The sequence below is a fragment of the Ornithorhynchus anatinus genome, chromosome 3, assembly GCF_004115215.2.
Source record: "Ornithorhynchus anatinus isolate Pmale09 chromosome 3, mOrnAna1.pri.v4, whole genome shotgun sequence".
NCBI lineage: Eukaryota > Metazoa > Chordata > Mammalia > Monotremata > Ornithorhynchidae > Ornithorhynchus > Ornithorhynchus anatinus.
Genome location: NC_041730.1, coordinates 2,378,623 through 2,391,577, shown reverse-complemented (window position 1 = coordinate 2,391,577; position 12,955 = coordinate 2,378,623). Strand labels below are relative to the sequence as shown.

Sequence of the window (12,955 nt, the reverse complement as noted above, 5' to 3'; positions counted from 1 at the left end):
CTTCTGAAAATCCCCATGGCTCCTTTGGGGCGGAATAATAATAATAATAGTTGTTTAGCGTTTACTAGATGCCAGGCATTCTTCTAAGCACAGTGTTAGATACAAGAAAAACGAGTTGGACGCAGGCCCTGTCCCACATTGGACTCACAGGTTTAACCCCCATTTTCCAGATGAGGGAACTGAGGCCCAGAGAAATGAAGTGACTCACCCAAGGTCACACAGCAGACAAGTGGAGGAGCAGGGATTAGAACCCAGGTCTTTCTGACTGCCAGGCCCGAGCTCTAGCCACTAGGCCATACTGCATCCTCACAGGACGCCCCCTTCTCCCCCAATCCCTTCCACGACCCGAATCAGCTGTGGGTTTGGAAGAAGGCTGGATCCCCCCAAAACCAGGAATGCCGCCCTCCCCCGCTCCATCAAGAAACCCCATCTCCCCCTTCCTCCAGACGGGGGGTTCCCTGGCCCAGGATCATCCCTGCCCCATTCATTCAATCGGTCGTATTTATCGAGCGCTTCCTAGGTGCAGAGCACTGGACTAAGCGCTTGGGAGAGGTCGCTAGAACAAGAAGCAGGCACATCCCCTGCCCACAGCGAGCTGACAGTCTAGAGGGGCAGACAGACGGTCATAGAAGTATCTCGACTCGCTTACGCCCGGTCTCTGACTCAAATCAATCAATCGATCGATCGATCAGGATCCAGGCGGATCCCCGCTTTCTTTGCGTGTGTGTGTGTGAGTGTGTGGTGGGGTCGGGGGACGGAGGAGGGAGAGGGTGGGAGATTCGCCCCCTCCCCGCTTTTCCTCGCATTTCCCCGGCCGGGCCGGCCCGGGGTGGGGAGGTGTGGGCTCGGGGGGGCTCTGGGGGATGGAGGGTCCGGCCGATCTTCGCCCTCCGGGGAGCGCGCCCCGGACTGGACCGGACCGGACCGTCTGTCCAGCCCAGCCCCCGCCGGACCCTCGCCCCTCGCCCCTCCCCCAGGCCCGGGCCCCCAGGATGGAGCGGGACGGGCCCAAGGAGAAAGGACCATCCCCGAAGCCGGGACGGTCACCTTTCCCTCGACGGTAACACACACACGCAGATAGACGCCCTTCCCCCGACGGTAACTTGGACCCCCCCACCGCCCCCCATCTCTCTCTCACACACACACGCACATCCCCTTCCTCCCCCTCGGACTCTGCTCTCCCACTCCATCTCTCTCTCACACACACACGCCCTTCCCTCGACGGTAACACACACACACACATTCAATCACTCCCTGAATCGTATTGATTGAGCGCTTACTGTCTGCAGAGCACTGTGCTGAGCACTGGGAATGGACAATTGGGCAACAGAGAGAGCCCAACAACGGGCTCACAGACTAGAAGGGGGAAGACAGCAAAACAAAGCACAAACAAAAAAACAAGCAAAACACACACACACACACCCGTCCCCTCACTCGGACCCTGTTCTCCCTCCCCATCACACACACGCCTTTCCCACACTCGGACCCCCGCCCCTCTCCGAAGTCAGAAGGCTTGGGTTCTAATCCATGTCTGCTGGGTGGCCTTGGGCAAGTCGCTTCACTTCTCCGGGCCTCAGCGACTTCATCTGTCAAATGGGGATGAAGACCAGGGTCCGTGTCCGACCCGACCTAATTAGCTTGTGTCCACCGCAGCGTGTGCCGGGCACAGAGTAAGCGCTTAACAAATACCACAACTATTATTAGCATTAACCCACACATTCACCCAGACGCACACACACACAGACTCTCTTCCTCCATTCAGATTCCATCCTCCCATCCCAAGACACACACTCACACATATATATTTACATACAGGTGTCCCTCCCTCCATCTCTTCGTCCCCCTGCTTGGATTTCCCTTTTAGGGGAAGGGTTTTTACTGCATCTTTAAGACCCCCTCCCCGGCCCCCGCCCCGGCCCTGATCTCGCTCGGTTGTCTCGGGAGCCGCCGTCGTCTCTCCGTCTCGTATCTCTCAGTATCTCTTTGGCCTGGACTCTCCACGCTCATGGTTGCAGGCCCTGGGTCTCTCCTTCTTTCTCTGCCAGGGCTCTCTATCTCTGTCTCTCTCTGTCTCTCTCCTCCCCTCCATCCGCCTCTGTCTCTCTCCACATCTCTCGGTGCCCTCCCGTATGTCGGCCCCTCCTCCGATCTCTCCCCCAATTCGTTCATTCATTCGTATTTATTGAGCGCTTGCTGTGTGCAGAGCACTGTACTAAGCGCTTGGAAGAGGACATACGGCAATAGAGACAATCCCCGCCCACCACGGGTAGGGAAACAATGGGGAGGGGAGTGGCCGGGGTCAGCCCCCACCCCGGTCCGGCAAGCCCAGACCCGAATCATAACGATGGTATTTATTAAACGCTTACTATGTGCCACGCACTGTACTAAGCGGTGGGGTAGGTACGAGCAAATCGGGTCGGTCACAGTCCCGTCCCACGTGGGGCTCACAGTCTCAATCCCCATTTTCCAGACGAGGGAACTGAGGCCCGGAGAAGCGAAGGGACTTGCCCCAGGTCACACAGCAGACATACTAATAATTATGGTATTCGCTAAGCGCTTACTATGTGCCAAGCACTGTTCTAAGCGCTGGGGTAGATACAAGGTAATCAGGTTGTCCCACAGTTTTAATCCCCATGAGCCCAGAGAAGTAAAGTGGCTTGCCCAAGGTCACACAGCAGAGACCTGGCGGAGCCGGGATTAGAACCCAGGTCCTTCTGACTCCCCGGCCCGGGCTCTACCCACTAAGCTACTGCAGCCTAAGGCAGCCCACCCCTCCTCCGGCCCCCGACCCCTCACCCCTCCTAAGCCCATAGGGTATTAGGGGTGGGAAAGAGAGCCCCCTCCCCTCTGCCTCCCAACCAGTCCGGATCCCTCCGATCAATCATTGGTGTTGATTAAGCGTTTACAGTGTGCACAGCACTGGGCTAAGCACTTGGGCGAGGACGCTGCAGCAGAGTTGCTCCCTAGAATACTGTCGTCCCCGTCACCCCGCCGAGGGGGGTGGGTTCCCCCGTTTCCCGCGGCCGGATCCTTGCTGGTGAAACTGGTGGTTCACTTTGCTTTTCATGCCCCCCGCCCCCAATCCCCTTCCCCAACTCCCCTCCCTCTCTTCTTCTCTTTCCTTCTTCCGAGGACGGACAGTATCAGTGCACTGGGGTAAGCGCCCGTTTGGTTTCTACCCGGGGGTGGAGGATGATCAGCTGGGGGAGGCGAGATTTGGGGGGGGGAGGGACTGACCCCCTCCCCAACCCCCGCCCCCGCCCCCCGGGAGTTTTCTTTCCTAGGGGATCTGGATATCAGGGGAGGGGGTGTCTGGCGCCCTCCCCAGTCCCCCCCGGTCTGGGAGTCTGTGCTGGGGGCGTGAGGATGCTGTAGGCTCGGATGCGGGGCGCTGTCAGGGCGGGGGGCTGCAGGCCCCTGTGGGAAGGGGTCTCCGGGGCCGCCCCGCGCTTGGTTTGGGGCGTCAGACGGTGCCGGGGGAGGGGTCCGAGGGGCAGGCTCCCCCCGGCCCCGCCCGGCTCCCCCAGAGTCTCTAGACCGTCTCCGTCGGACGGGTCCGCCTCGAAACTGCCCCCTCCCCAATCGGGGGCGTGCGACTTGTGCCCTGCCCCTCGGCCCCACTGACCCCCGGCGCGCTCGTCTCGGCCTGCTCTCGAGGTGGGGGGCGAGGGGGGGCGTCACCTACCCCTTCCCCAGACACCCCCCGCCTCGGATGCCAGCAGCTCCGTGCCTGGGGAGGGTCGGGAGGGGGCTGGGGGGGGGGCGGGGCAGGCCGAGCCCCCCGCCAGGGTCGAATTTGGGAGGATGGGGGGGCGGGTGCTCAGCCCCGCTCCGCCAGCAGTGTGCGTTGCGCTGGGTCGGGCGTGTGTGCGGGAATCAGGCGAGGATGAGGGGGCGCGATGGAGCGGGGGTGGGGAAGGGTCGTAACCCGCCTGGGGGTCTCAGTCCTGACCCACTTTCTGGGTGCTGCCGCCCCCGCCGCCGACGACAGGGGCCAGGGACCAAGGTTCGGGGCCGGGGGTCAGGGCCGGGGCTAAGGTCCGGGCCCAGGGGCCAGGGGCCAGGGTCTAGGGCTGGGCAGCTCCGAGGGTCCCGGCTCAGAGGGCAGAAGAGCAGGTGAGTGCTTGGATGCCCCCCCAGCGGGCCAGGAGCGGGGGTGGGGGTGGGGGTGGGGGTGGGGGGCGAGGGCAGACTGGGCCGCCCAAGGAGAGGGTCCGTCCACCCTCCTTCCCCACCCCCACTCCCGGTGACCTGGGGACGCCGACCCTCGCCTCCTGAAGCCCCCCCCCCGAAAGACAAGGACGGATGGTAGCCGATGGGGAGGGGGCGTCGCGATGCCCGCGCTGCCCCCAGGTTGACGTCTAAGGGTCGTGGCTTCTGGTTGTGTCTCCGCAGGTCCCGCTCCATCAGCGGAGCATCTTCTGGCCTGTCCACCAGCCCCCTCAGCAGCCCCAGGGTAAGCGTGGAGACCCTCCCCTCTTCCCCTCTCCCTCCCCCTCCTCCTCTTCCCTCCCCCCGCTTTGGTTGCTGTTGTGCCCCCTCCCCCGCCTCACCGTGCTTGGCCGTTCCCATTCGTGCTTTGGTTTCAGCATGGCAAACTGCAGGAAGTCCCCGGGGGCTCTCCTTGGTGGGCTGAGGGGTGGTCAACAGCCAGTGCCTGCCTCGCCAGGATAGGCCCCCGAACTCACGGGGGGACAGGGCGAAGGAGGAGGACAGCAAACAGAACTAAAATCGAGGCCCCCTGGCCTCGAGAAGCTCACGGGCTCCTGGGGTCCAGAGCAGGATTTAAATCAATGACCCTAGATGAGTTGCGGGTGAGGGAACGAATCAAAATAATTGTCTCCGACTGGACAGACAGACCTCGGCTAAGTCCAGCGGTCAATCACAGGCAGACGTCGGCGAAGTCCAGTTGGCATTAGAGGAGCGAAGCGTGCGGGCTGGGTTGTAGTAGGAATGCGAGGAGGTGAGGTAGGAAAGGGTAAGGGGATGGAGCCAAGGGTGAGGAGTTTCTGTCGGATGCAGAGATAGATGGGCAACCCCCGGAGGGTCTTGAGGAGTGGGATAGACATGGAATGAACAGTTTTTTAGAAATATGATCCGTGCAGCGGAGTGAAGTATGGGCTGGGGTGGGGAGAGATAGGAGGCTGGAAGGTCAGCAAGGAGGCTGATACAGTAATCCGGACGGGATAGGAGAAGTGCTTGGATTGACAAGGTAGCAGGTTGGATGGAGTGGAAAGGGTGGATTTTAGCCATGTTGTGAAGGTTGAACCGACGGGATTTGGTGATGGATAGACAACGTGGGTCGAATGAGAGAGAGTCAGAGATAGTGCCAAGGTTATGGGCTTTTGAGACAGGAAGGTTGGTGGTGCTATCTACAGCGATGGGAAAGTCAGGGAAAGGATGGGGTTTGAGTGGGAAGATATGGAGCTCTGTTTTGGACTTGTTAAGTTTGAGGTGACGGCAGAACATCCAAGGAGAGATGTCTTGAAAGCAGGAGGAGCTGCGAGACTGGAGACAGGGAGAGAGATCAGGGCTGGAGAGGTAGCTTTGGGAATCATCTGCAAAGAGGTGGTAATTAAACCCAAGGGAGCAGATGAGTTCTCGAAGGGAGTGGGTGTAGATGGAGAATAGCAGGGGACCCAGAACTGAATCTTTTCGGGGGGAGGGCACCCAAAGTTAGGGGGTGGGAGGAAGAGGAGGCACCCTCCAAAGAGACTGTGAAAGAGCACCCAGAGAGATGAGGAGAACCAGAAGAGGACAGAGGCAGTGAAGCCGAGGTTGGATAATGTTTCCAGGAGCAGTTTCCAAAGTGTCGAAGGCAGCTGAGAGATGGAGGAGGAGGAGGAGGATGGAAGAGGGGCCATTGGATGTGGCAAGGAGGAGATCATCGGTGACCCTTGAGAGGGCAGTTTCGGTGGAGTGAAGGGGACGGAAGCCAGATTGGAGGGGGTCAAGGAGAGAACTGGAGGAGAGGAAATAGACAGCGGGTGTAGAAGACTCGTTCAAGGTGTTTGGAGAGGAATGGTAGGTGGGAGATGGGGTGATCACTGGAGGGAGACGTGGGGTCAAGACAGCCTTTTTTTTAGGATGGGGGAGACATGGGGATGTTTTGGACAATCACAGATAAACCTCAGCAAAATCCAGTGACCCATCACAGACAAACCTCAGCAAAGTCCAGTGAACAATCACAGACAAACCTCAGCAAAGTCCAGTGGCCAACTACAGACAGACTTCAGCTAAATCCGATGACCAGTCAAAGACAAGCCTCAGTTAAATCCAGTGACTAGAGAAGCAGCCTGACCTAGTGGATCGAGCCCAGGCCTGGGAGTCAGAAGGTCATGGGTTCTAATCCCACCTCGGCCACTTGTCTCCTACGTGTCCTTGGGCAAGTCACTTTACTTCTCTGGGCCTCAGTTACCTCATCGGTAAAATGGGGATTGAGACTGTGAGCCCCACGTGGGACAAGGACTGTGGCCAACCCGATTTGCTCGGATCCAGCCCAGCCTGGTACCCAGTAAGCGCTTAACAAACACCACAATGATTATTATAATTATTACCAATCACGTACAGACCGCAGCTAAATCCAGTGACCATCACAGTCAAACAAATCTCAGCGAAGTCCGGTGGCGCTGGGAGAGTGACAAGGCCCCAGGGAGATCAGAGAGGGTCTCCTGGAGGAGGCGGGTTTTTAGGTGGTCATCAGCTGTGTGTGTGCGTGTGTGTGTGTGTGTAGGGTCTTTCTCCTTGGTTCCCGTCCCCCGCCATTCCTCCCAGCATTTCGAATTGATTTTTCCTCCCTCCAGTGGTTTTGCAGGGGCTGGTGCCCCCCCCCACCATGCCCCCGCCGGGCCAGAATTGGGGGGGCCACCCCCTTGTGTGCCCCCGAAGCTGCTGCGACCCCCTGCTAACTGCACGTCTTTTGTTCTTTTCTTTTTTACCTGTTTCTGTCCGTCCAACTGTTTTTTGTTTCTTTGCGCACCCCCCGCCACGCTCCCCCTCCCCACCTCTCCTTCTTCCCCCGCCCCCCTCCCTCACCTCCGCTGTCTGCGCTGGGTGGCCCCCGGGACTCCCCCCTCGCCATGGATGGTTTGCACCCCAATTCATCTTCTTTTGTGCTGTGGCTTTCCCAATGTGCTTTGGATGCTGTGCCTCTCTGTGCCCCATCTCTCCCCCTTCCTCTCTCTCCCTTCTTCTCTCTCTTCCCCGCTTCTTTTCTCTCTATCCCCTTCCTCTTTCTCTTTTCCCTTCCCGTATTTCTCCTTCCTCTCACTCTCTCTCCTTCGTCTCCCTTTACCTTTCCTCTCTCTCCCCCTTCTCTCTCTCCCCCCTCTTCTCTCTTTCTTCCTCTTCCCTTCTCTCTCCCCCTTTTTCTGTCTCCCTCTCTCTCCCCCTCTTTCTCTCTTCCCCCCTCTCTCTCCCCCTTCCCCTGTCTCTCCCCCTTTTTATGTCTCCCTCTCTTCCCTTTTCTCTCTCCCCCCCTTTCTCTCTCTCCCTTCCCCTCTCTCCCCCCCTTTTTATCTGTCTCCCTCTCTCTTCCCCCTTCTCTCTCACCCCCTCTCTCTCCCCTTCCCCTCTGTCTTCCCTTTTCTCTCTCTTTCTTTCTCTCTCCCCTTCCTCTCTGTTCGTCTTTCCCCTTTTCTCTCTCTCTCTCTCTCTCTCCCCCTCCCCCTCCCCTTTTTTCTCCTTCTCTCTCCCTTCCTCTCACTTTCCCCCTTCCTCTCTCCCTGGCCTTCCTCTCCGTCTCCCCCTTCCCTTCCCTTTCCCCCTTCCTCTGTCTCTGTCTCTGTCCCTGTCTCCGTGTGTGTCCGTCCCCCGTGCACCGCCCCCCGGGCCCCGGCTCCGCGCCCCGTCCTCCCAGCCCATGCGGAGGCTGTTCTTGCCGGCGGCCGGCCCGGCGGAGGTGGCCCCTTGCTGGCGGTCCCAGCCGGGCTGCCCGGCCCCCCAGGCCTGCAGGCCCGCCTCCAGGCCCGGCCCCGGCCCCGGCCCCGGCCCCGGCCCCGGGCCCAACCACCCCAAGCCCAAACCCAAACCCAAACCCAAGCCCGCCGGCCAGCCCAACCCCAAGACGCAGACTTTGCCGTCCAAGGGCAAGCTGACCGAAAAGCCCCTCCAGTCCACCCGCTCCAACCCGCTGCCCGCCGGCCACTCCGGACCCCCGACCGCCGCCCCCGGGACCTCCGGGACCCCCGCCGCTGACCCGGCCCCCAAATCTATCCCCACCATACAGGTGACCCCTCACCCCTCTCCGAGGGGCAGTCCCCTCCCTACCCCCAAGGGAACGCCCGTCCACACCCCGAAGGAGAGCCCGGCGGGCACCCCCAACCCCACGCCTCCGTCCAGCCCCAGCATCGGCGGGGTGCCCTGGAGGACGCGCCTCAACTCCATCAAGAACAGCTTCCTCGGATCGCCCCGCTTCCACCGACGGAAACTCCAGGGTAAAGGGCCGCCTCCCCCGCAGCCGGAGGGATCGAGGGGAGACTGCCCGGGGGCGGGAGGTCTCGGGTGGTGGGCCACGGTGGCACGGCTTACTGGATCGCCCCGCTGCCACCGCCGGAAACTGCAGGGAAGAGGGGGCGCCCGCGGTGGTCCCCTGCGGTCGGAGGGATTGAGGGTAGACGGCCGGCGGGGGGGAGGACCTTGGGGCGTACCGCCAGAGCACACCTTCCTCGGATCTCCCCTCTTCCATCGCCCCGTCCACACCACGGTGGTCCCTTCCACACTGCTCCCGCTGCAGCTGGCGGGATTGAGGGGAGACTGCTTGGGGGTAGAGGGGTGGTCTTGGGTTATACGGTCATGGTGGCACGGCTTTCTGGATCGCCCCGCTGCCACCGCCGGAAACTGCAGGGTAAAGGGGCACCTCTCACCTCCTCACCTCCGTCTTCCCCTCCGCACCGCTCCCTCTTCAGCGGGAGCGACTTAGGGTAGACTGCCTTGGGTCGTACGGCCACGGCACAGCTTCCTGGGATCGCCCCACTTCCACCGCCAGAAACTGCAGGATACAAGGGGAGGGGGAATCAGAGGTATCAATTCTGCTTCCCCTGCAGCAGGAGGGATTTAGGGTAGACCGCAGGGTCACACAGCAGGCAGGTGATGGAATTAGAACCCGTGACCTTCTGATAGGCGTCCTGCTTCCCTTTGGGAGAGGACAAGAGAACAATAAACAGACATAGTCCCTGCCCACAACGAGCTTGCGGTCTAGAGGGACCAGAGAGGGTGGGGCAGAGCCCAGACTAGGACCCCAAACTTCTCACAGTCCATCAGTCAATCAGTCAATCGTGTTTGAGGAGAGCTCTGTGCTAAGCGCTTGGGAGAGTCCAGTAGGACAATATAACAGACGTATTCCCTGCCCACCACGAGCTTTCAGTCTAGAGGGGGAGACAGACGTTAGCCAGTCAGCAAATTGCATTTATTGGGCTGTTCCTGTGTGCAAAGCACTGTACTAAGCGCTTGGGAGAGTCCAGTAGGACAATATAACAGACATGTTCCCGCTCACAACGAGCTTACAGTCTAAAGGGGGGAACAGACATTAGTAGAAATAAATTATGGATATGGACATGAGTGCTGTGGGACTGGGAGGGGGACAGTCACTGGCTCTGCCCAGTGGACATGGTAAAGTAGCCTTGCATAAAGCCACCACCCCTGGGGCCAGGAATAACTGCTGGTTAGGCCAGGCGTTAGTAATAATAGTAATAATAATAACATTCATAACGGTATTTGTTAAGCACTAACAGTGTGTCAGGCACTAGTTCTAAGTGCCAGGGTAGGTACAAGATAATCGGGTTGGACACGGTCCCGGTCCCACACTCTTAATCCCCATTTTAGAGATGAGGGAACTGAGGGCCATAGAAGTGAAGTGACTTGCCCAAGGTCACACAGTAGACAAGTGGCAGAGCCAGATTGGAACCCACATCCTTCTGACTCCCAGGCCTGTGCTAGAGAAGCAGCGTGGCTAGAGAAGCAGCGTGGCTCAGTGGAAAGAGCCCGGGCTTGGGAGTCCGAGGTCATGGGTTCGAATTCCCGCTCTGCCACTTGTCAGCTGTGTGACTGTGGGCAAGACACTTAACTTCTCTGTGCCTCAGTTACGTTACCTCATCTGTAAAATGGGGATTAACTGTGAGCCTCACGTGGGACAACCTGATTCCCCTGTATCTCCCCCAGCGCTTAGAACAGTGCTCTGCACATAGTAAGCGCTTAACAGATACCAACATTATTATTATCCACTAAGCCATGCTGCTAGCCATGTTGATCTCCATTGCGTTAGGCCCTTTAGGATCCCATGGCAGGGTCCCCTGTCCCCTCTGATCTTGGAATTCCATTCACACTTCCTTTTCTAATAATAATTACGGTACTTGTTAAGTGCTTACTATGTGCCAAGCACTGTCCTGAGCACTGGGGTAGATACAAGTTAATCATTTTGGACCCTGTGGTGGTTTGGTGTTTATGGGGGCAGTTCCAGGGTAGGGGGAAGATGTGGGAAAGGGCTCAGCGGTGAGATAGACGAGATCGAGGCACAGGGAGTAAGCTGGCGCCAGAGGAGTGGAGTTTGTAGGCTGGGCTGGAGTAGATCCCTGAGTTGAGGTAGAAGGGGGAGAGAGATGATGGAGCGCTTTAAAATGTCACCCTCGAAGACTTTAAAATCAATAAGAATCAATTTGTCACTAAGGGGACAAAGTTCCAGCTTCCAACTGGCCTCCTTCTGTCCACCCTCAAAGCCTTATTCAAATCACATCTTTCATTCAGTCGAATTTATCGAGTGCTTACCGTGTGTAAAGCCCTGCACTGAGTGCTTGAGAGAGTACAACATTCATTTATTCATTCATTTCGTGTTTATTGAGCGCTTACTGTGTGCAGAGCACTGTACTAGGTGCTTGGAATGTACCATTCGGTAACAGATAAAGACAAGCCCTGCCCAACAACGGCCTCACGGTCTAAAAGGGGGAGACAGCAAAACAAGTAGTCAGGCATCAATACCATCAAAATAGATAAACAGAATCCTAGATATATACACATCATCAATAAACAGACATATTCCCTGCCCACAGTGAACATATAGTCTAGAGGGGAGGATGACAGGCATGAATCGAAATAAATAAATGACAGATGGGGCATAAGTGCCGTGGGGCTGGGAGGGGGGATGAAGAAAGGGAGCGGGAGAAAAGGAGAGGGGGTGCTCAGTCAGGGAAGGCCTCTCGGAGGAAGCAGCGTGGCTCAGTGGAAAGAGCCTGGGCTTCGGAGTCAGAGGTCATGGGTTCGAATCCCGGCTCTGCCACTTGTCAGCTGTGTGACTGTGGGCAAGTCACTTCACTTCTCTGTGCCTCAGTTCCCTCATCTGTAAAATGGGGGTTAACTGTGAGCCTCCCGTGGGACGACCCGATTACCCTGTATTTACCCCAGCGCTTAGAACAGTGCTCTGCACATAGTAAGCGCTTAACAGATACCAACATTATTATTATAACATGTGGAAGAGGGGGAGAGTCACTGTCTGTCACATAGGAGGAAGGAAGGTGTTCCAGACCAGAGGCAGGACATGGGCGAGAAGTCAGAAGGGAGACAGATGAGACTTGAGGCACCGTAAGCAAGTTCGCATCTCCTCCAAGAGGCCTTCCCCAACTATTCCATCACTTCTCACGGCCTAGTGGCAAAAGCCCAGGCTTGGGAGTCAGAGGAGGTGGGTTCGAATCCCAGCTCTGCCTCTTGTCTGCTGTGTGACCTTGGGCAAGTCTCTTAACTTCTCTGTGCCTCAGTTCTCTCATCTGGAAAATGGGGATTAAGACTGCAAGCCCCACGTGGGACATCCTGATTACCTTGTATCTACCCCAGCGCTTAGAATAGTGCTTAGCACATAGTAAGCACTTAACAAGTACCACAATTATTATTATTATTATTATTTCCCCAATTCCCCCTCCCTTCTGCATTGACCTTGCACTTTGATCTGTCCCCTTGAAGCACGTGATAGTCACCCCACCCTCTTCAGCCCCACAGCACTCATATACATTCCCGTAATTTATTTTAATGTCCGTCTCCCCCCTCTAGACTGTAAGCTCGCTGTGGGCAGGGAAGGTCTGCCAACTCTGTTATATTGTCCTCTCCCAAGCATTTAGTACAGTGCTCTGCACAAGGTAAGCGCTCAATAAATACCACTCATTGATTGATTGATCGGAACACAAAAAATCATTAGGGGAAGCAGCATGGCGGAGCGGATAGAGCCCAGACCTGGAAGTTAGAAGGTCGTGAGTTCTAATCCCGGCTCCGCCACTGGTCTGCTGGGTGGCCTTGGGCAAGTCACTTCATTCCTCTCTGCCTCATCTATAAAATGGGGATTGAGAATGTGAACCCCACATGGGATAGGGACTGTGTCCAACCCGGTTTGCTTGGATCCACCCCAGTGCTTAGTCCAGTGCCTGGCACAAAGTAAGCGCTTAACAGTACCACCGTTATTATTACTGTTATGAACAGCCCAACACAAAGAGGAGCAGCGTAGCCTGGTGGGAAGTACAGGACTGGGAGTCCCAAAATTGCAAATTCTAATTCTGGCTCTACCAGTTACCTGCAAGGCAACCTAGGAGGTGACTTCTCTGGGCCTCATTCATTCAATCATATTTATTGAGTGCTTACTGTGTGCAGAGCACTGTATTAAGCGCTGGGGAGAGGACAATACACCAATAAACTACCTCATCTGTATAATGGAGATTAAATCTCTGCTCTCCCCCACTTTGACTCTGAGCGCCAAGTGGGACAAGGGATGCGTCAGGTCTGATTATATTGTTTCTACCCCCAGAGCTCCGCGCAGTGTTTGGACCAAAGTAAGCGTTTAACAAATTCCGTGCTAGTAATTATTATTAGTCTGGTTTCATCCTCGGCTCCTATCACCCAGCCCCACAGCAAAGAAGGGTTCACAGGTCCCTGGGTGAGATCTCGGGGCGGGGGGAGGACAAAGAAAGGGGGTAGAGAAGCA

At 57.3% G+C, this 12,955-nt stretch overlaps 1 protein-coding gene across 14 annotated transcripts in view; it reads left to right on the top strand.

Annotated features, from left to right (window-relative positions):
• Positions 1-12,955, top strand: part of BRSK2 (BR serine/threonine kinase 2) — a 220,570-nt gene that overhangs the window by 184,229 nt on the left and 23,386 nt on the right. For 9 of the 14 annotated variants that reach the window (XR_003757814.1, XR_003757815.1, XM_029059706.1 and 6 more), the window contains 3 exons: positions 3,133-3,156; positions 4,396-4,456; positions 8,228-8,435. Coding sequence is in view for 10 of the 14 variants with exons in the window: in XM_029059706.1 (XP_028915539.1) it covers positions 3,133-3,156; positions 4,396-4,456; positions 8,228-8,435 (293 nt within the window). In the remaining 4 variants the exon portion in view is untranslated. The remainder of the gene's footprint in view (positions 1-3,132; positions 3,157-4,395; positions 4,457-8,227; positions 8,436-12,955) is intronic. The other 5 variants (XR_003757818.1, XR_003757816.1, XM_029059700.2 and 2 more) reach the window with 2 other exon arrangements.